Source organism: Pyrgilauda ruficollis, unplaced genomic scaffold (assembly GCF_017590135.1).
Source record: "Pyrgilauda ruficollis isolate IOZ18807 unplaced genomic scaffold, ASM1759013v1 scaffold54, whole genome shotgun sequence".
In the NCBI taxonomy this organism is placed as follows: Eukaryota; Metazoa; Chordata; class Aves; order Passeriformes; family Passeridae; genus Pyrgilauda; species Pyrgilauda ruficollis.
Genome location: NW_024527044.1, coordinates 3545455 through 3567120, shown reverse-complemented (window position 1 = coordinate 3567120; position 21666 = coordinate 3545455). Strand labels below are relative to the sequence as shown.

Here is a 21666-nt window from a genome sequence, read left to right as displayed (position 1 = left end):
AAACACAGTAGTGTTCCACATCAAACCATCGTCCCAGAAGCTAAAAAGGAGGGCAGGATGATGTTCTGTGTCTCATTAAAACACACTCTACAAGTTACAAGCATCTTCAAAAACACATTATTCAGCCATAAAATGGCATGGCCAGCTAGAGAAGCAGCCCAGCTGTCCTCAGACTGTTGCCCAGATCAGCTCTATGAGAAACCTGTGCCAAAAAAACAAGGATCAGGTGGCACAGAGGCAAAGAATAGTGTCTGGGAATGGGGGGAGGCAAGGCTTTGTCCCCTTCCTGGACCATCAGTGCTGATGCCTGAGTATGCAAATCCAAAACATAAATAAAAACATATCTTAGCTTGTGATTTTACTGCTGCTAAAGCATCATAATAGGAGCTACTCCACTGCATTAGGAAGAGCACAAATATGTACTTCCTCATTTGCATCAAACATTTGAGATTAGATTCAGGTCAAGGAATCTTCTTCATAGGGTATTTTATATACTGGTTGGGACTTGCACTGACAGAGCAACAAATGAAAGTATAAAAAGAAAGAATGAATCCAGCAGTTGGTAAATTGGAACCAACAATCTGCTGATTTCACAAGTGACATAGGGGAAAAAAAAACCACTACACAATGTAATTGTTTAATTCAGGGCCTGTTTCAAGACCACTGCAAACAATGGAAGACTACCAAATTGTGTTAACTGAGGTTTGGATCAGGTTTTAGGTTTTCCTCCCAGATACAAAACCTTCTTTGTTTCTCAAAAAATATAAAACTCAAGTACGAGGAGATTAAATTGTTTGTACAAAATTACAGGAAAAGCCTGTCATGGAAAATTAAATAAATAAGCATGGATGCCTAGGTTCATTCCACATGTTAACCACTGAGATCTGCCCCCACTAATGGGGTGTTACCAACCATTTACTTTCAACAGTGCTTTGTACCTTCACAAAAGTACAGACTGTAAATAGGACTTAGAGTTTTGTTCACAAAATTGCCATTAATCTCTACAGGAGATCTCCAGTGGTAACTCCTTTGGAAATCAGTGAAAGATCCTGCTGTAGCCACCATTTTTTCATGGAATCATACAATAGTTTGGGTTGGGTAGGACTTTCAAAGATCATCTCATTCCAACCCTCTGCCATGGGCAGGGACATCTTCCACTGGACTAGATTGCTCTGAGCCACATCCAACCTGGTCTTGAGCGCTTCCAGGGATGGGGCATCCACAGCTTCTCTGGGCAACCTGTGCCAGTACCTTGCCACTCTCATTGTAAAAAAAAAAAAATTAAAAAAATCTCCTAATATCTAATCTAAATGTACCCTCTTTCAGTTTAAAACCATTCCTTCTTGTCCTGTCATTACAAACTCTGGTTAAAAGTTTCATCCATCTTTCTTTAAAACCCCCTTTTTGTACTGAAAGGCTGCAATAAGTTCTCCCTGGAATTTTCTCTCCTCTGGGCTGAACAAATCCAACTCTCAGCCTGTATTCACAGGAGAAGTCCTTCAACCTTCTGACCATTTTTGTGACCCTCCTCAGGCTCTGCTCTAATAGGTCCATGTCTTCCTTGTGCTGAGGACCCCAGAATTGATGGAGTATTTCTGGAGGGGTAAAATGTGCTTTTCTTACTAAGCTTCTAAACTGTAAATCAGCCCCTCGTGAAAAGGAAGGGTGGCCATGTCCCTCCCAGCTGCTTTTTGGGTTTGGCACCTCCTGCAAAGCTCCTCAAAGAAATTCTGCTGTCACACTGAGGGGTTGCAAGGACAGCAAAGATGGAAAGCATTGTCTGCAACAAGGTCACTGCCTCAGCTCCAGCATCACTGATTTCACGGAAGTCGTGTTCACACTCATCCAGATGGATATGATCTGGTATTAGAGAAACTTCCCCACCCTTCTCCACAGGAAATTTTAGTGTGCTCTCATGGACACTTACTTGATGAGACAGGGGATCTGAGGGGTCTGGAATGCTGGGAGTGTCATGCCAGGAGTCAGTGGTGTTTACTGAGGGATTCACAGCGCAGTGGGGAGAGACGTGAGCACTGGCCACAATCTGCCCCTGAAGTGCAGCTCCAATCAAGGTCCCAAGCACTTCCATGGTCATTCCTACAGAATGGAAGCACAAATGTGCACTGAGGATGAGAATCTTGCTCATCTGTCTCACTGAAGGGAAATGTTATCAAACCATTTCCTCTTACAGGAATGAGCAATGCCAAGAACAGAAAAACTGAAAGGTCAGTAATAGAACAGTTTCAAGGAAAGAGAGTTTTGTCATTTATTTTCTCATCAGCTTTGAGAAGAAGCCTCCATGAAAGAGCCTTTTCTATACAAGCTGCATGAGAGATGTGAATGCTGAGATCAGGAGCCACAAGGGGATAATGTGGAGATCTTTCATCTTGAGGACCACAGTGGAAGTATTTTTTAAATGCCATTTTTTCCAAAGTAGGACTTGAAGTCATGACATCAGACTGTTTGTCTCAAACTTGACAGCAACTTGTGAAACACTTATCTAATCAGACCTCTGAGTCCCTCAACTGTAAAATAAAGTGATACTTGCCTCAGGTTTATGGAAATAGTACAGCTACAAAGCTCTTGGAAACAGCAGGTGCTGTTCTTAATTGCCTAAGGCCAGAGTCAGGCAGAACTACCTACCTCAACCTCAGAGAATGATTCAGATCACTAATTCTCACCAGAAAAAGGGATCATCTAAAAAGAAACCAAGCAAAGCCACCACTTAGGAAAACAAAAATCTAACCATGGGCATCATCTCATGAAATCAATCAACAACCTGACCAGGTGTTGCAGCTCTGTTAAGGGAAATGGTGAGAAATTGGGGTTCTAGACGCTCCTCACCCTGAGGGATTTCAAGCCTGCTGTGACTGTTTCCCTGCAATATGGCCATATCCAGCATCCCCATGGCCAGGAGATAAACTGAATTCCTGTCCTAGCTCCAGAGACTTTTTACACATTTTGCATAAAGGTATATTAGGGCTGAATGCATGAATAGATTAAAGATGGGGGGAAAGTCTTCCTATTTGTGAGGGAATGGACTTCTCATTGACCCAGACTTCAGGCTTTTTTTTCTGTTTTTTCTCTTTCAGTGGCTCCCAGGGTCATGTGTTCCTTTCTGAGAAGCACCATGGAGGATTCTGAAGGGATGCTTCCAGAGCAGGTTGTGTCCTGGTGGTTATCATGCTCCTCTGGGATGCGGCAGCTGTTTCAAAAGCTCCTAGGTTCATGTTTATTCAAGTCCCCTGATCTACAACAGCCTTCAGTGACCTCAGACATGTGACTTTTTGTGTGTCCCTGTAAAGGAATAAAAAACCTTCACCATCTAAAGGGAGGGCAGCGCACACAGATTGTGAGGGGTTCAGACAGTGCAGCAATGCAGGCTGTAGCTGTGCAAGATCCACCAAGGAAAAGGGAAGAGAGGCTCCCTAGGAGACCCAGAACTTTTAAACCATTGCTACTTTGTTCCCAAACTGAGAATGCTTTAGAGTGGAAAATTTGAGGTGCCATGCAACATTAATTTAAACCAATGGGAAGTAAAAAAAGCCCCTTTCCCAAACTTCACATCCAATCTTACAAGCAATGGTGCAATTCAGTCCATGCACACAAAAATCCTGGCAGATGGTGGAAATCTAACTCCAGTCTGGTCTCAAGTGTTTGGACACAAACTGGTCTCAGGTGGGCGTTGCAGAGCTTCCAAACTCAGTGCAAAGGCATTGCACTCAGATCACACCTTTCACTCAAAACACCACCTACGCATTCATAACCTTTGTCTAGGGCTCTACATCTGCATTTTATCAGGAACTCGTATAGAATAAAACCCAGAAGCATCATTAGAGGCACCAGAAATACAACCACTGTGAAACTATATTCTAAGTAGCAGCAAGAGCTGAGGAACAGGTATCCTTCAAAGTTCTTGCGTGCTCAGAATTTATGATGTATTACTTTCCACATCAGCCAAGAAAGCTGATCTGCCAGCAGACTGTATCTTGAAGTAGGTTATATTTTGGCCAGAATGTAAGTAGGATTTATGTTAAAGCAACTTTGGAATCCAGTATTTCTACCTTGCATTAATAGCAACAGCAGAATAAAATTTATAATAAGCAGTTCTGCTTGTCTCCAGCAGAGGGTAATGGATCCTCTGATCCCAACCTTATTTTCAAGAGCCCACTTCATATTACACAGCTGTTTTTCTTTTACAGTTGAAGAAATGCCTGAACAACTGACTGCATCCAAGACAGTCTATCAACAGAAAGAATTCTCTATGAAGCCCAAAGAGAGGCAGAAGTGTTTAAGTAAAACACTTACCAAAAAAGGAAAAGGTAAAGAAAAAGCTTCTCACATAAGCATAACTATTACAAGAAAACTGTGCTCCAAACAAATATTAGATCAACGTGCACAAAAATACCAACATTTGAAAAGTCAGAACTATGGTTCATTCCACCACCTTAATTTGGTTTAGGGGAACAGCTGTGCACTCAAAAGTTAAACATTTTCTGAACAATAAAATGACACCATAAATGTGTGACACCTCTCAGCCACGGAGTTGAACAGCTTTCACAACTTGTGAAACAACAACTTGTTTGAACAATATGAGTACAAGTTTCACATGCCTGTGAAGCCCTGCATGGGACTAGCAGATCAGAAAGCACATTTATTTGGATCACAGCCTCTGAAGACATAAAACCAGACAATAGAAAACACTAGGTACATGGATTTAGCTAGAATTTAGGCCAGATGACTCAGAATACAGTCGATGCCAAAGAATAACACAACTGGAATCTCCTGCTGTTTAGTCCTGTCCTGTGACTGCCAGTCCAGACTTTTTCTTAAAGATAGTTGATGGAAATGCAAACTGCAACAGTTCCATGTCTCTGGAGAGGGACTGGGTTGCTCAGGGGATATCATATCTAGAATTTTTGACATTACATTTTCAGTACTTCTCGCTATTTCACTGTGCCTCTGTGAGTTTTAACATAATCAAGTATTTTCAGGGTTAGAAGGACTAATGGAAGAGAAAAGGGATCTTGCCAGGAAGAGAAAACAGATGCAACAAAAAACCCTACAACTTATTCTAAAGCAACGCTTTAAGGACAAGTTAAGACGTAGAGAAGTCTTACATGTAATATTTGACTTTTTTCTCTTTACCTTGCTTGATGCAGTTACACAGTAAAGGAGGCATGAGAACAGAGCTGAAGAGAGTAGGAGGGGAGGAAACTGTTCTTGCATTCAATTTATGAGCTATACAGGAAATCTTGAAAATATTTTCACTGCATTTTTTTTTTTGGTCTGATTGATTTGCTTCAAAGCTAAAAGTTTGTCTGGTTTTGGTTGTTGAAGAGCCAGAGATATGATCTGGCTCATGCTTTTAACTAGTACAATCAGAGTGCTAGCTATATCACAAGATCTGCCTTTAAACTACCTGGTGTGTGTCAGAATTAATTTAAAAAACACAGATGAAATGACAAAAGATGTTTCAGTGGGTGTGCACATGCACACGAAATTACTTTCCTTTTTGGTGAGATCAGGTGTCTTGGTTCTATGAGTTCTCAAATTTTTTTCTGAGAAAACAGGCTTGGCATTTGAATTTGTAACATGAAACACATAAATCTACGGAAATATGAACTAAAAAAAGAAGGCAACAAAACAAAACAACAAACCCCAAACAAAACCAAAACAATAAACTCTTCAAAATTACTTTCATGCTTTCTTTAATTTAATGTTTCTTGGCTTTTCCCCTACAAATCACCTTGAAATTAAATCATTATTCCTTATTCTGACTTGGTTAGAAGTGATTTTTTTATTGTTTCCTCTGGCTAGCAAAAAAACAAAAAGAGTTTATAGCTAATCAGACAATTTGAGAGAATTAAATATTAACGTTTCCTATTTAACTAGAAAAATGCAATTCCTTTGAAGACAAATTAGTTTTCATCACATATTAAAACATTCTTAGAAAAGTCCAGTTTAGGGACGCAAGTCACTAGGAAGTTCCTGTAGATTAAGAAGGATTTTCAATAAAACTCAGCCCCAATCCCCAAGAGAGAGCCCAGAGCACACTCACGATACGCTGTTGCAGAATCTCTGTCCTTCTGATCCGTGCTGAGAAACATGGTGAGGGCAGAGTATGGTACTTGGAACAACTGTGGAAAGAAAGAACATAGGAAATGTCAGGGTAAAACTGCTGTATTCCTTTGATATCCAAGAAAATGGTTTAATGGGACTTTGGAATTAATTTAGAACATTCATTCAGAACGATGAGAACCCTCAACCAATTTTTTAGCACAAAGACCTGCCTTTACTTTCTAGTTTGAAAAAAATATAAAAGGAAAACAGTATCTTTCAGAATACAGATAATAAATAATAAAATACCCAGAGGGTTTACCTTGATGTTGTGCTCCTTCAGTTTCCTAGGGAAAACATCCTTCACTGAGAGACTCAAAAGAACTTTGCTTTCTTTGCACTAGGACACTGTCGTGTTCCTAGCTTGAGCTAACTGACAGTAAGCAAAGCCATAAAGAAGAAATACAGTTTCCCACTTTATTCAAGCCAGAAGACTACACAAATATCCAAAATCAAACGTCTGTCTAATTATGTAAATCCAGGAGATAATAGTGAAAACTGCTCTTTCAGCACCACTGTGCCACGCACTCCTTAATTTAAGCATAAGTTAAGAACCATTGCAAAGTGGAACTGGGACATGAACCTGCTTGAATAACCAAGTTCTCTGTGGTGTTCCCACCACCCCAGAGATCTGTAGCCAAAGTAAGTCCTGCACTCTGCATCCCACAATGTTTGTACAAAATGCATTTCTGTTCACCTCCATCAAAAATGACAAGCACGTACACTTTCAAAACTGCCATGGAAACCCTGTGTTTCTTTTTCAAAAGAAAGAGAAAAGAAATTATTTAAAACCATTATGGATGTCTTCTGGACCATCTTTCTATTGGGGAAATAAAGGACTTACGGAAATATTCAAGCTTAACATAGGAATACAGAATTCCTCATTTGCTCCTGAGAAGTTATGAGAAGCTGGATGTCCAACTGGAATAAGGAACATCTATACAAGAATGAGTTGAGGGCAGTGGAGGTAACCTGGATGAATTAGCAGTTCATTCACCAGAAAAAGCATTGGTAGAAACCATCAACCAGCAGAGTTTGATAAAAGGGCATCTGCCTGTCCCTTAAACTCACTAGAAGTTGAAGTAAAATGTGAAAACAAGTTTACTAAATATGAATGCTGTAATATAGGCAGACAACCAGCAAGTTCCTGCTGAGAACATCATGGTCTGTTATCTACTTACTGTGGTCAGTGCCTGGAAAAGGCAGTGGAAAGTCAGATACCAAGCAACTCTTCCTGAGACAAATGGAGGCAGGTACCACATTAAAAAATAGGAGACTATCGTGAAGGGTGTACATGCCAGCACCCTGAGAAGAAAATTAACACACATCAACAATCTTAAAATAATGATAGCAAAGAGCATTAAATTTTCCTGCTAATAATCAATATAAGATAATTTATGTGCAGTTTTTCTAACTGCAGTAATGTATGCTTTTAAATATCAAAATTTAGTGTGCATTAAATACACAGATTAATATAAAATATATTAATATGAATATAAAAGATATAAATACGCAGATTAATACTTTCATAAAGCGGAAAAAACCCAGAAAATCTGAAAAAAGAGCTATTCTTAAATTAATATCCCACTCAGAAGAGACATAACTTCCTTTCACATGCACTGTAACAGCAAACATATATTGCCATCCCTTGGCACACGTCTCAGATTACACATTTATTAGAAAGAATCACTAAAAACTAAGATCTCTCATTATGTCTTTGCATACTCCAGAACTTTTTACATGAGTTTATTATTATTGATATTCCCCCTTCTAATTTTAGTGCCTTTGGTTTTCCCCTGAACTTAGAGTCCTCACTTCTACTTCAAGCAAGTGCAAATATGATGATACACCTAAAAACACTCAAAAAAGCAAAAGAGACAATGGACATCCCACTGTGAAAGCCCCTACACTGTGTCTAGTTGGGTAAATGATAATTTCCTCCATTTAACCCCTAATCACTTCAAACACAAAAGGATCATCTTCAGAGAGGAAGGTGGCTTAAAAAAAAAGAACTACGGAAACTTATACTCCAGACATTGCCATTAACCAGCAATTAATGACATTAGTCTAAAACCTATTTCAGGCAAATAGCATTTGTCAAACTCCACGACACAGAATTGTTCAGATGCTATTATTTCCTAAAAGTCTGAGCTGCAGCATCAGGCCTGTCCTGCATTCTTGTAAATCAGGCACTGAACAATGTATTTAGATGACCAAGATCCTAACAAAAAATTTCCAAACACATAAAAGAGAAAACAGATTAATCCCTTCACAACAGCACTACTGACATTGGGGGTCAGCTGATTATTTTGCAATCGTGAACTGAAAACCTGGAATACAAAAGAGTAATGTGGGTAAATAGTTTAGTAAAACAATGGCTTTCCCACACTGCTCTTTGGGATGGACAGCATCACTGGGAGCTGAACATTTACCAGGAAAGTGCCAGGTTCTGGTATTCTCTGCCCCTCCAGTCCCCAGCCCACAGTTCACCCACAGCAATGGAAAACATAAACAAGGGTAAAATCCTAACACATCTCAGGGAATCTACCTTCCTCTCCAAAACATGAGCTTTTCCAGATGGTGTCCAGGCAGAGTCATCAAATTAAATATCTTCACAGTCACTTTTTCATGCAACTGTTTGGCAACAACCCTCTTGGTATTGCTCTCCCCTTTCTCTCATTTTCCTTTCCTCTCTAATGCCAGGGAGTTTTCAAAGCCTTGCTGGAATTGCTGAATATCTGATTGTCAGCTATTATCTCTTCTGACAAAATGTTAGACCAGTATTTCAAGTCAATGTCTGCTTCTGCCTTTTAAAGCCATTAAATAAGTGATTGATGACTTTGTGTTATATTGAGGACAGTATTAAGTGATAGTTATACATTCACCTCCCTTACTAAGGTTCTTGCTTTGCTGGCAAGCTTTAATGACTGAAAAAAATCTATTGCTTCATTCTATATTGTTAAGAAGTCAGAAAAAAATCAAAATACTAAAGTATTTTTAAGCTAAGGGAAGACCCGCTTTTTGCTTTGTAAAAAAAAATGGCCTGACTCTCAAAGTCTAGGAACAGAATTTCCATGAAAATATTAGTTACCAAAAATACCCAGACAAAATCCTCCTGTAAAGAAAGCAGCTGTTTGATGAAAGGTGGTGTTAGATAAACACTTTTCCTGTAAGAAGTGCAAGATGTGCTGGAGCTGGTTTACAGTGAAAAGGGTTGATAAGTTCATGCTTGTGCTAGGACAGGAATCATTCTAACATCAGTGTAACACTAACAATAAACACATGGACTTGCTGTATTTTCAGAAAACTTTAAAAAAATTTTAAAACCCCATCAGAATACTTCTAATGGAGTTTGTATAAAAATTTCATTGTTTTCCTTTTGGGTAGCTTTTTTATTTGGTTAATTCAGTGGTCATTAAAAACCACACCATTTACCTGGCCACCAACCAAATCCTGAAAAGAGAAACAGCAGTAAGCTCCTCTTTTCCCATGAGACTTGACAAAAAGCTTAACTTCTACCTCAAGACCCTGTTTACTGGGCCAAGAGCAGCTGATCCCAGCCTTTTTCTGATGAGTACTTGCCTTCTCTATTTTGTCTGATATAAGCTGCCCGTGGACAAGTTTCTGTAGCTGTAAGACTGCAAAACAGCAAGAGAATCAACTCAAAAACTGTGCTGCTTTTTTCCCTGAAATTTCAACTTCCTTGCTCACGACACATTTACTCTTAGATTTTTGTTGTAAATCAAGTTTGTGGGTTATATAAATTAAAAATTTGCAATTAATTTAAAATATCTTACAATACAGCCATATAATGTACGAGATAAAATGATGAAAGTCTCCCTATTTCACAAAGCAGTCAATCTCCTCTTGGCTTCCAAAACACTAAAAACCAACAAACACATGCCCTGTGGCATCGATGAGTTCCTCTGGCATGGCCCAATCTTCTTCCAGTTTTTCTTGCTTCCCACCTGCCAATCTCATTCCTATATGGCCAACATTCATTGTTCTAACCTCTCCTTAGAGCTCATGGACAGCATGTGCATGTGGGTAAGATGTCACAGTGAAACATCACACACTTCCTTCACAAAAAAATCAAAACCTTGCAGCATCTCACTCATTGTAAGAGTCATGGTGATTTTTTAATGAATGTTCTGACTATGGGATGCAAGAGAAGCGGGACCCTGATGAGTGCTGCAAGAGCCTCACACGGTGCCATGGCAGTGCTGGCTGCTGAGCCCTTTGGGGCCAGGGTGTCACATCTATTCCACATCCATGCACACGTCTGTTCTACAGCTGTGCACCCATCCTTGCCTGAACTGAAAGGCCTGGGCAGCCAAAGGAGCTCCTGGAAGTTCTCCTGATTGTGAGATGTGAAGGCACTCTAGGACATTAAGTAGAAATAAGTTCCAACTTTGTGAAAGAGTGAAGTCAAACTAAAGAAATCTAGACAACGATGAAAATTCAACCACAGATTTAAGTTTTAGATCTCAACTTCCAGTTTTGCTAAAAATACAGTCTATTGGCTTTATTTGTTTGCATCTCCAGTGGTAGAAAATCTCTTCTGTGTTTTCATGTGTGAACAAGTTAAAGATGACATGGCAATTTTTAGTTTTTATTTTATATATGTGGAATGAATACCATCCCTGAGACTAATTCAGTGAGGTGGCTATATGATCACAACACTCAATATTCACATATATCTATAAATATTTGTACACATATATACTTACCAAGGCATCAGTCGGCCAATTTTTGTCCATCTACTTTTGCTAATAAAAAAGCCAGCAACAGGATCAGTAACTGCACCTGAGGCTTTGCCAATGAACAGCACCAAAGAGGCATGAAATGGAGTAATCTGAAAGTAGACAGAATACAGTAAACAGAGCCATTGTTTCACAACACAATGAAACAGCATAAAGCAACTTTCCAGAAAAAAACACCTCAGTGTTTTAAAGAATAATGATAGTTCATTTAAAAAACACGTCTGCTGCTAGAAATTCCTATTGGGTACCCATAGCAAAGAAATGAGACATTGAGATTGGTGTTGTGAATTAAGGGATCAGAAGGGAAAAATGCAAGGAAGGAAACATCCAGAATGTGTTTGGGATGAGGAAAATGAATCAGTCAAATAGCAAAGTCCTTGTTTTAGTCATACAATTTGACAGAGTCCCTCTGTAATTCCCCTCTCACTTTCTCCCCACACATTTCCATCTCCCCTTTTCTTTGCCTTGACCTGATCTAGAAATGGCAGAGCAGGCTGTTTACACTGTTTACATCCAGTAATGTTTTTTCCTGTCCTGAGATTAGCCACAAGGCTGCCAACTGGTGGCATGTGGCTGAGGAAGAGGTTGTTGCACAACAGACTTTATCCACCTGGGAGCAAGCGGTGACAAGTGAATTGCGTCAGGCACATCTGTTCAAACCAACGTTGCCAGCACGTGTCCATCACATCTCACTTCAAAGATGTTCATGGATTACATAAGAATGAAATGGCCAAGTAGAAAAACCTCTGAAATTAACCCAGGTGGACCATACTTTAATGCCTATTTAGAAATGCAGCTTATCCCAAGTAAGGTAGTCATTTTTCCACGTGTCCGTACAGATATTAGGAATTCGCATTGCACAATGGTTTAAAAAGATGGGTTCTCGTCCAAGTGCTAAGTTCATGTTACTACAACTATAGTCCTGAAAAAAGTCATTGAAACCTATATAAATGGAATGTTCCTCACATCAGCTGTTGAGAGGAGCTGCTGAAAGAGCCTCTGGGGCTTAAACAGTGAGAGCAGACAAGGTCCCTTCATCTCTGTGCTTCAACACAGCAGTGCTCCAAAGGCCTGGAAAATGCAGCTGACACAACACCAAGCTTCAGCAGGTATCCCCTGCTTTCCTGCAAAGGATATTGTCTCCCAGGCAGTGGCACCAGGAACGCAGCTGGTGCAGGTACCCTGCCTGCAGAATTTGCTGTGGGTGTTCTCTCAGAGGTGAAAGAAGGAAGCAGTGATCTCTGAATGCCCTGAATGACCAGCACAAAAGGAATTCTGACATCACACCCACTACATTTTAGCCCAAATGAGGTGAAATTGCAGTGGCAGCCAATGTTCCTGTCACCACCAGCTCCAAGACACACACTCCACCCCAGAAAGTTTGTGAACGGGGAAGGATTGGGAATGGCAGTGTCCAGCAGATGACAACAGTGGCTCTCTATTCCATTGCTGCCTGGTGGGATGGAGCTGGGATGAGCACTGGACTGCATCCCACCTTCTTGCTGATCCACCTTAGCTGGCTGGTGCCCTCCCACAGCCACCAAAGGGTCAGGTGACAGGGCAGCCAAAATAAGCACAAAATAGCAGTCAGAAAGATAGAGGGGTTGAAATACAGCAGTTATGAGGGGGACAAGAACAAAAAACTACAAATTAGGTGAGTTCCAGATTTGTTTGGACATTTTTTGGAAGAAAGCTTTGAGGAAAAAGCAAAATCTCTTACATGTTAGGAGTGGATTATGCATGCTCACCCTGTCTTCATCATTGGTATGGGCTTATACATCCCTTGGCTGCATTTTCTTGTCTCCTAAATCTAGACAGTGTCTGTCAGCACCAATGCCAGAAACTTCTCAGTGTTGATAAAATACAAGATAAAATATGCAAAATTTGCCCATCTTGAAAGGAATAAAGACCAGGATCCCTTTATCAGAGAATTTCGGTGTCCTCTAGCAATTTGACTCAAGGATCCCATGTGGTTTGGAATTCCATTTATGTCTGTAGTCTATACAGGTAACTCAGGTGGAACAAGGAATTCAAATTGAAAAACTGGAAGTTACAGAAAATTAATAGAAAATACAATTTTCCTAGAAAGGATCAAGATTATGCATGAAAGATTACACTTGGTGACTTTCACATTCTCTCAAGAAGCTAAAACAATTCTGCTCTCTAAGTGTGCAAGAAATAAATCCAGGTAGTGATTATATAATTACATTCTCTCCCCTGAAAATGTGTGGGAAAGAACATAGGATTTCAGAGCTATTTATCAGGCCTTGAAATAAATCCTGTCCCTGCAGGACTACTTCAGAGAACAAATTAAACCATCAGGGAACAAATAATTAAGCCACTTAATGAAAGTGTAAGTATATCACCACCAACATTAAGCAAAATTATTTGGTTTCAGTAGAAGCTTGTTAATAAAATAATTATTTAGCTGTTACTTATTTAGGTAGTGCCCAAAGATGCATGGATGGGATCCCAGCTTTCTGGACACTACACACAAACACAGGAAGGAACAGTCCTTTGCTTTGAGAATTTTCAGTTTCTGTGGCAAGCAAAGAATGGGGAAATTGGATATTTTAAGCACCCTGGGGAAATGGTGCTGGAGTCTTTCTCATTTAGTTCCTGCTTCATCATCTCCAATGTTTTGTACTGCCATCCTTGATGTCAGTGGGCAACAGCTTTAGTCAGAGCTGCTCCACCTCCCTGCTGAACCCAAGCTCCTTTTTCCACCTCCAACTCCTCAGATTCCACACCATCCACTCAACATCTTGGGCACTGCTGTCCAAAACTGGCTCCTTTTCTTCATCTTGTCACTTTGATCTCAACAAGACACAAGATGATCTCAGCTGTACTGTTGCTGTACAACACACCTTACTGTGTTGAAAATTTTATCAAGTTGCAAGTCAGCTTTTAATACCAGAATTTTACAGGAAAAACATAAACCCAAACTTCTGGACACCTCCAGTCATAAAATATCCTGCCTTTAGACAGCAAATGGGTAATGATATTTGACCCAGAACCTCCTGGTTTTTCCAGCAAATAGGAACTCAACTCCCTAAAATCCTTTTTTCTATCCTAGTACTTTGTCCTAGTTACCATGCATGCATACAAGAAAATACAAAACAGTAAAAATTGCTTATGGATTGATTTTCTTTGTGTCTCTGCTGTTCTGAAATCTAGCTGGAGCAGCTGAAAGTCAGATGAATGGGATGACTCCTAGTGCTTTGTTTCACCACGTCTGCTTCTGCACCAGGGAGCCACAGACCGGAAGCAAAGAACCTTCAGGAAGGATAACTCAGCTTTATTTGCCACAAAATTACCTTAGACAAAACAAATAAAATTGGCGTTAAATTATCACAGAATCACACAGGATCACTAAGTTGGAAGAGACCTTTAAGATCACTGAGTCCAACCCAGCCCTGACACCTTAACTAAACCATGGCACCAAGTGCCACATCCAGGGTGTTTCTAAACACATCCAGGGATGGTGACTCCACATCTCCCCAGGCAGGCCATTCCAGAACTTTATCACCCTTTCTGTAAAAAGCTTTCTCCTAATATCCAATCTATATTTCCCTTGGTGCAGCTGCAGACTGTGGTGGCTGCTGGTTGCAACTGGAGTGATTTTTAACCTAAACCAATTGAACAAAACTTCACAACCTCAGCATGGTGCTGTTAATGTTTTCAGATGTCTCCTGTCTTGCACTCTTTGACACTAGACACTCTTTGTCTCCTGATACTAGAACTGATTTTCCTTGTGTCTGCAAGTTTGTGAGCTCTACAGCACCCAAAGTTCTAATAATGAACCCAAGCTAAAAGTGAACAACAGCCATCTCAAGACAGAAAGAAAACTAGGAGGAAAAAAAAATTAATTCTGGACAAGTTTATGCAGTTTCCAGGATGCTGAATAGCTAGAGGCAATGACAGTGAGACAATGTAAAATATTTATTAACTAATTCCCCTTTTATCATTCCAGGGACATGGCTGACAATATCAGAGTTAGGTCTACAGTCTGCAAATGTTTCTTGTGCTACTTACATGGGCGATGTCTAGCAGGTAGATCTGCAGGAAGAAAGAAGCAGCACTCCCTGCCACTTGGTTTGGGGCACCTCCTATGGCATAGCAGAGCTTGCTGCACATCGAGAGCCTGTAGCCCTGTGTGAGAGCAGCAGAACAAACCATGAGAAAACCAAGGTGCACAAGTCAAAAGCTACACAAGTGATAAGGTTAAAGTCTATAGTTAGCACTATTTTAATGTATTTGCTTCACAGCTATTCCACTAACAAATCACTAAATGCCCTCAACCCCTATCATCAACAAGCATTTGGGTGCTCGTTACTTTGATTTTTAATGGGTTTGTTCTCTAATTCAGCCCCTGAAAACAGATTACAGTGTTCCTAAAAGTGAGTTGTGATGACCCTCAGGCTCACCTACCTTCCTCTCACAAGCCATTAAAAGGAAACAAGTCTACAAATAAGCAAGAAGCAGCAGAGAAGTGCTACACTATTATTTGAGCTTAGTTTTGTCTTTGAATGCTTAATTCATATTTTTAAAGGTTGAAAACTTTTACTTTAAAAAAAATTATTTTATTAACCTTTCAGATAACAATAATTGATAAATACACTCATACCACAGTAATTAAACAACATTTACAGAAAGTTCCACAGACCAAACAGATCCCAAACATTTGTGCTTTGTTTCTTCCTTTGTCACAAAATGCTAGTGTGACACTGGCAAAGTCACTTCACTTTGCATATCTTCCTTTTGACTTGACTTTTCTATGTCTTTGTGAAAATTCGCATCATATGGTAATTTTGGGCCCAAGATTTTGTAGAAAATCACTCCAAATGTATTTAAAACATTTTGCAAAACTATGCTCTCTCATTTGTCATTTGATGTTTGAAAAGTACCATAAGCATGCAAGAGTATTCTCAAATATAATAGGCAAATAAGAATAAAATAAATGTTGAAAAGAAAGGTACATGCCAGTAATTAAAATACAAAAATTGCACCATTTCTAAGAGGGATTCTAATGAAACACAGGGTTTTTCCCCCAACAGTAGAAGTTCCAGGATACTGGAAAGCTTCTTTTTTTTTTTTTTTTTTTAATAAAAAAGTAAGATTTAATTAATCTGTATTCCCTTCGGAGGGACAACACATCAAATCAAATTTTTAACTTTCAGGCTTTTGGTCCCTCTTTAAAATTTGCTGTCAACAGAAGCCAGGAAACATGAAGAGGAGCAGCAATATTAATCCTGGGTCTGTCTCCTCTCTGAACTGACTACACAAGCCCTTAATTCTTATGTTAGATTGGGATAAAAATAGAGATATGGAAATGAAATCCACCACAATGATATTCTGACACATTACCTAATTTCTGAACATTTTTAAATTTAATAACCCATCATCTTTACTCTGTAACAGTTTTGAGAAACTTTAGAATTCTAGGCAATGCTTTTCATCATCTAAACATTTCCCTTTGAACTGTTTTATCAGAGTGGGTTTGAACAAACAAGCACAAGTATCAGGACTCCTTCCTTTGTGTGTTTTCCCAGAAAAAGACAGGGTGGGATCCCATTACTACACCCAAGGAAAGTGGACACTGTCAGGGCATGAACTGCAAAATGTTATCACCACAGCAGACCTCACTTTACACTGCACTGGCAATTTTCTCCTTTGCAGGGGAAGAAAAAAAAAGTAATAAACAGTCACAATACAGACTTCATCGTAACAATTATACTATTTAATTTGATAAGAGATTGCAAACAAAACAGACTATACACATATTTGCTGTCCAAAGTAACTCTTCATTTTCCATACATAAGTACTAATAAATATGAGCTTTACTAGACTTGTGGGCCCACAGAACTTGCTTACTCATTGCCGTGCCCTTGAGCTCTGCCCCAGGGGCTGTGTACTTTAAAACTTCATCTCATTTTTTTATTTTTTAGTCATTCCCTTTTTAAGTTTTATTTTTTAGTCATTAAATTACTTTAAATGTTTGCTTTCCTTTGGTACTTTCCCTCCTGATCTCCAAGCATTGGCAAGATAACTTTCAGCTGAAATCAAGAGATATAAACCACTGCTTTGCAAATCCTGTGTCCCATTGCAACCTCAAAAACTGAAAAACCTTTTAGATCCGTAATGCTGCCTTCACACTCACCTTCACTAGTAATTTTCATAGACTCACTGAATGGTTTGGGTTGGAGAGGACTTCTGAAGATCATCCAAACCAGCCCCTCTGCTTAGGCAGGGACACCTTTCACTAGCCCAGGCTGCTCTGAGCCCCATCCAACCTGGCTTTGAACACTTCTAGGGATGGGGCAGCCACAGCTTCTCTGGTCAAGCTGTGCCAGGTCCACAACACCTTCACAGGAAAGAATTTCATTCCTGCATGCTTCTTTTAGTTTGAAACCATTGCCCCTTGTCCTTTCAATAGCTAAGGTTGTGGTAAAAGAGAAAAAGCAAATGCCCCTATATAACATAAGTTATTCCAAAATGTTTTTAGAAGATGAAGAATGTTAAGTTCTTGAAAAATAATCTAATTAAAGCTGTGGTACACAAAAAGGTCAACCAAGATCTAAACTTACTGCAGGTGGTACTCCTGTCTTTACAGCAGCTTCATGGTTAGGAAATTGACAATCTTAGTACATATTTTATGAAGTCTCACTGCAATTCCACACACACACCCAGAATGCTGCTCAACTACTCTCTGAACCACGCTCCCAGATCCCCTTGAAGCAAAGTTAATACTTTGGTCACAGCAGTAGTTAAGTTTTAATTAAATTTTGGTTATGAATTGTTATTTTCAGAATAAAACAAGCTGTCAGATAGACATGGCATACAAAGGTGTCCTGTCTGCTCACCCACACAAACACAGGGAATCTGCAGTTCATGAGCTCCTTGGAAGGTAAGTTACATCCTGATCACTGCTCCATACCTGTTTTCCTTTTATTTTGGCTAATTGCTTTTGGAACTTGTTTGTACATTAAGCCATAAACACCACAGCAGTTCTGCATGGCAATGTCACATACTGTGAAAGGAAATGCCACTGTCACTGGTAATGCCTGGTAACTTCATTGAGAGTCTCTGAGCTTCTAGCTGCTGAGAAGCAATCCCTCAGACTACATTCTGGAGTGTCTTTCAAAAAGAAGCAGCCCATAATAGATTTTTGTCTCTCTAGGTTGAATTCATATGGTAACAACCACATTTTCTGCCTCAGTATGCAATGGAAAGTGGTAAAATGAAGGTAGGACCTTGCACCAGTAAAGCTGAAACATTTCCTTCTCTCTAGCTTCCTACAATTAAGGGCACAGAAGATGCACGTGGCCGCTGTCTGTTACAGATCTACAGCAGCCAGTCCCCCAGCCTTGGCTGGGTTTGCACGATATTGCTCACAAATGCTGACAGAAGCTGTCTTGGGCAGGATAACGCTGAGCAGGGCTGCGTGGCCAACGGCGGAGCGCTGGCTATCAGCAGCTCTCAGGGCTTTCCTCCGAGGGCTGGGTGTCCCTGCTGCCTTGCTTCCTCAAAAAACACAAAGCGTTTTATTCCTGTGACATCCAGTAACAACTTCTTCACCTGTGCAGGTTCGTCAGCAAGCTGAAAGTACTCCACAAATCATTAGAGACAGAAATGCATAGGTCAAATAAGGAATGAAACATAAAAGTACTATCAAAGTTTTGTTTTGAGGCTGTGGCATAATTGAACATCAACATCAAATTGCTTCTACAAGCTCTAGGAGAAATGTGAGACGATGGCAAGAGAGGTAAGAGGACAGAAGGTCAAAGAAAGTTACAATTTTTTTGTTCTCAGATTAACTTGACAATTTCTCACTTATACACGCTCCCATCATATCAAATTTAATTGTGTTTCAAGGCAAACCAAGAAAGCATAATAGCTGAGAGATTTGATTTTGCTCCTTAAATAGAAAGCTTAAACGTTGTTGTGGAAAATTAATGCTTCTCCTGTGCTGTAGTTCCTTTATTTTTAATACTCTTGTAAGTTTAAACCATACTTGCAAATTTTCCCTTCTCCAACAGAACAGAAAATGAATACAGTATTTACAGGAGAACATCTTATTTCTACAGAAAGTGTTTCATTTCATTGAAAGCAACTCAGCAACTGTGTTACAGGCATAGGGAAGCAGGCGCGTTTTGTCCTAAGCTATTCGTTATCAGTGGAGTCCAGAACTGAACCAACAAGTAATTTAAAAGCAGTAAGAACAGAGAGCGAAACCTGTGACTCAAAGATAAATGCTAGTCTAGGTTTATCTGAGAAACAATGAAATGCAGCTAGTGAGGAGCAGCTTTTGAGTCAGCTTTTCTCTCAGTGTGGAATTAACACTGGCAATGTTTCTGTTCTGTGAGTGACCAAACAGCTGCCTCTTGAAAGCACGAGCGTGGCAGTCACGGTGGCATCCCAGGTCCCTCACAGTGAGCATCCTGAGGACTGGTTTCAGCTTAGTTAGTGACATCAGCCCACCCTTGAGTGGAAGAAAACAGGAGCAGGGCTTTTGTGCAGACACTTAGGAAAGGGAGTATGAGTAAGGTGGGATACAGTTGTGCTTTCTCAGGATATTCTTCCAGCTGCTGGCAAAGCAGCTCTGAGGAACTCCGTGAGACAAATTTGGTGCATCTGTGCAACATCTGCAGACTTATGCCATGAATTCACCCAGATGCTTTCCAAACACAAAAATTCAAGCCCGAACAGGACGCGCCGGGTGTCCGAAGAGCTCCATGAGCTGAATGCCACCCAACATGCTGTGAAAGGCTTCCTCATCCCCTCTGTTTGGAAGCTGCCCCTTCCCAGTTTCCCCTGGTGCTCCCCCAGGAGCCGTGGAGCTGGGGAGTCCTCGCTCACCTCACCTGCCTCCCATCCCTGGGGCGGCGAGCAGCGCGTCTGGGCAGGCAGCGTGAGATCCCTCGCTCACACCGCAACACATCCCTGCAAACTGGGAGTCTCTGAGGCTCCGGGCGAGCGAACCCCACCTGCCTCCCGCATCCCACCTGCCTCGGTCCGGGAGGCAGCCCTGGAGGGGACAGGAGGTGGGAAGCGAAGGGCTTTTCCCTGGCACCGCAGCGGCCACTGAGCAAATCCCGTGCGGCGCATTCCAGGGAAATCGCCGGGGTCGCGGCGCTGCCCGGCGAGCGCAGGGGCGGCGGGAAGGGTGGAAGAACTGTTCCAGGTACTGGCTGGGGCCGCGCACGAAGCCCCGCACAAACCGGGGCTGCCCCAGTCCCGCCGAGTGCCCGCGACCCGCCCGCGATGGGAGCGAAACGCCGGCGTGCCGGGACCCCGCTCTCGCCCAGGGCTGTGTCCGAGGGGCTCCCCAAGCCTCCCTGCCCCCGCCCCTCGCAGCCCCTACCTCCTGCTCGCCCGCCGGGGTGTCCCTCGCAGCCCCCGCCATGGCACCGCGGACATCCCACCCCGTGCGACACCTGCGCGCCCGGGGCGGGGCGGCGGAGCCGAGGGACAGCGGGCGGTGTCCTCGCCGCCCTCTGCCAGCGCCCTGGAAAGGCGAAGGCGCCGGCGCTGCCCTCACGGCCCGGGACAGGGATCCCCCGCCCCGCCGAGCCCCCACACCCCGCGCCCTCGGTCCCTCCCCGGCACCTCCGCGGGGAGAGGAGCGGGGCAGCTCCCGGCGGTCACAGCTCCACAGCGTGCGGGGCTCAGGGATCGGGCACGGGGCTGCTTTCATCCAGCCCCAAAACACCTCTGCCCCTTGAAGAGATGCGGTTTGCCGATGTGCAGGGATGTGGAACCGCGCCGGACAGCAGCGCTGTCATCACACAACAGCCGCCCTTGAGCCGGGACAGCTGCGGGGACAGCGGCTGCTAATTCTGCCCGTAGGGTGGTGAGAGACGGCCAGGGGCTGCCCTGGGAGCCGGTGGAGGCACCGGCCCTGGAGCTGTTTAAGGAAAGGCTGGATGTGGCATGGTCCGGTTGACAAGGTGGCGATCGGCCCCAAGTCGGACGCGATGATCTCAGAGGTCTTTTGCAACCTCATTGATTCTGTGATTCTGCTGCTCCCGAGCCAACACTCTTATCTAGGATACACGAGTTCACCACCACCCTGCCCCTGGGAAAGTTCTCTTGCACGCATGCCCTGCATCAGAGGAAACACAAATTGCATTTTCAAGTACGAATCCTTTCAACAGTGAGGTAGCCTAAGACAAGAGGGTTTAACAAAGCCAACAGGACTTGTGACCTGCTTGGCTTGGGGATGAATCAATCTCTACACCCAGGGCTTTTTGGTGTGACTGATTCAAAGGGCTCTGCTCCTGACAGGGGCACCTGGTGGGTACTGGGCAGGCACTGCAAATCATGCCATGAAGTACTGACATTAAAATCCTGTGCAGCCTCCTTTGGTAAGAATAATTGCAGCATATTTGCAAAATTCTGAACAAGGCATTAAAGAATTTTCTAAAAACCAGACCTTTAACAAAAAACTGAGATTGTGGCCTTAACACACCTTATTGAAAACTCTCCAGAGGCTGATGCCAGATGACGTTCAAAACAGATACAGATTGTATTTAGCTTGGTACCGGCCAAGGTATGCATCTAACACTCAAATTCAACATTTAGGTTGTTTTGTCTTTACACACTGTCTTCATAACACATTAAACACTTTCTTCCTGCATTTGCATATTTCTTCAAAAAGGGAAAACTACAGAAAACATTTCCTTTCGTTGTTCTTTTGGCTGTTTCAGTTTTGCTGTAAAATATCTTCAGGCACAGACTTTACTCAAAATAGCAAAGGCTTCTGAAGAAATAATGAATAACT

General features: G+C 41.8%; 1 protein-coding gene across 6 annotated transcripts in view; it reads right to left on the bottom strand.

The window, feature by feature from the left end:
• The window catches only part of MFSD2B (major facilitator superfamily domain containing 2B), a 39397-nt gene extending 18210 nt beyond the window's left edge, over nt 1-21187 (bottom strand). The window contains exons 1-6 of one of the 6 annotated variants that reach the window (XM_041480933.1): nt 20248-21187; nt 14919-15035; nt 10851-10975; nt 7302-7425; nt 6062-6140; nt 1928-2097 (exon numbers count right to left, since the gene is read on the bottom strand). In XM_041480933.1, coding sequence (XP_041336867.1) covers nt 1928-2097; nt 6062-6140; nt 7302-7425; nt 10851-10975; nt 14919-15035; nt 20248-20580 — 948 coding nt within the window. In that variant the 5' untranslated portion in view covers nt 20581-21187. Of the gene's footprint in view, nt 1-1927; nt 2098-6061; nt 6141-7301; nt 7426-10850; nt 10976-14918; nt 15036-17043 lie in introns of all 6 variants that reach the window. The other 5 variants (XM_041480932.1, XM_041480930.1, XM_041480929.1 and 2 more) reach the window with 5 other exon arrangements.
• Nucleotides 21188-21666: the final 479 nt, after the last annotated feature.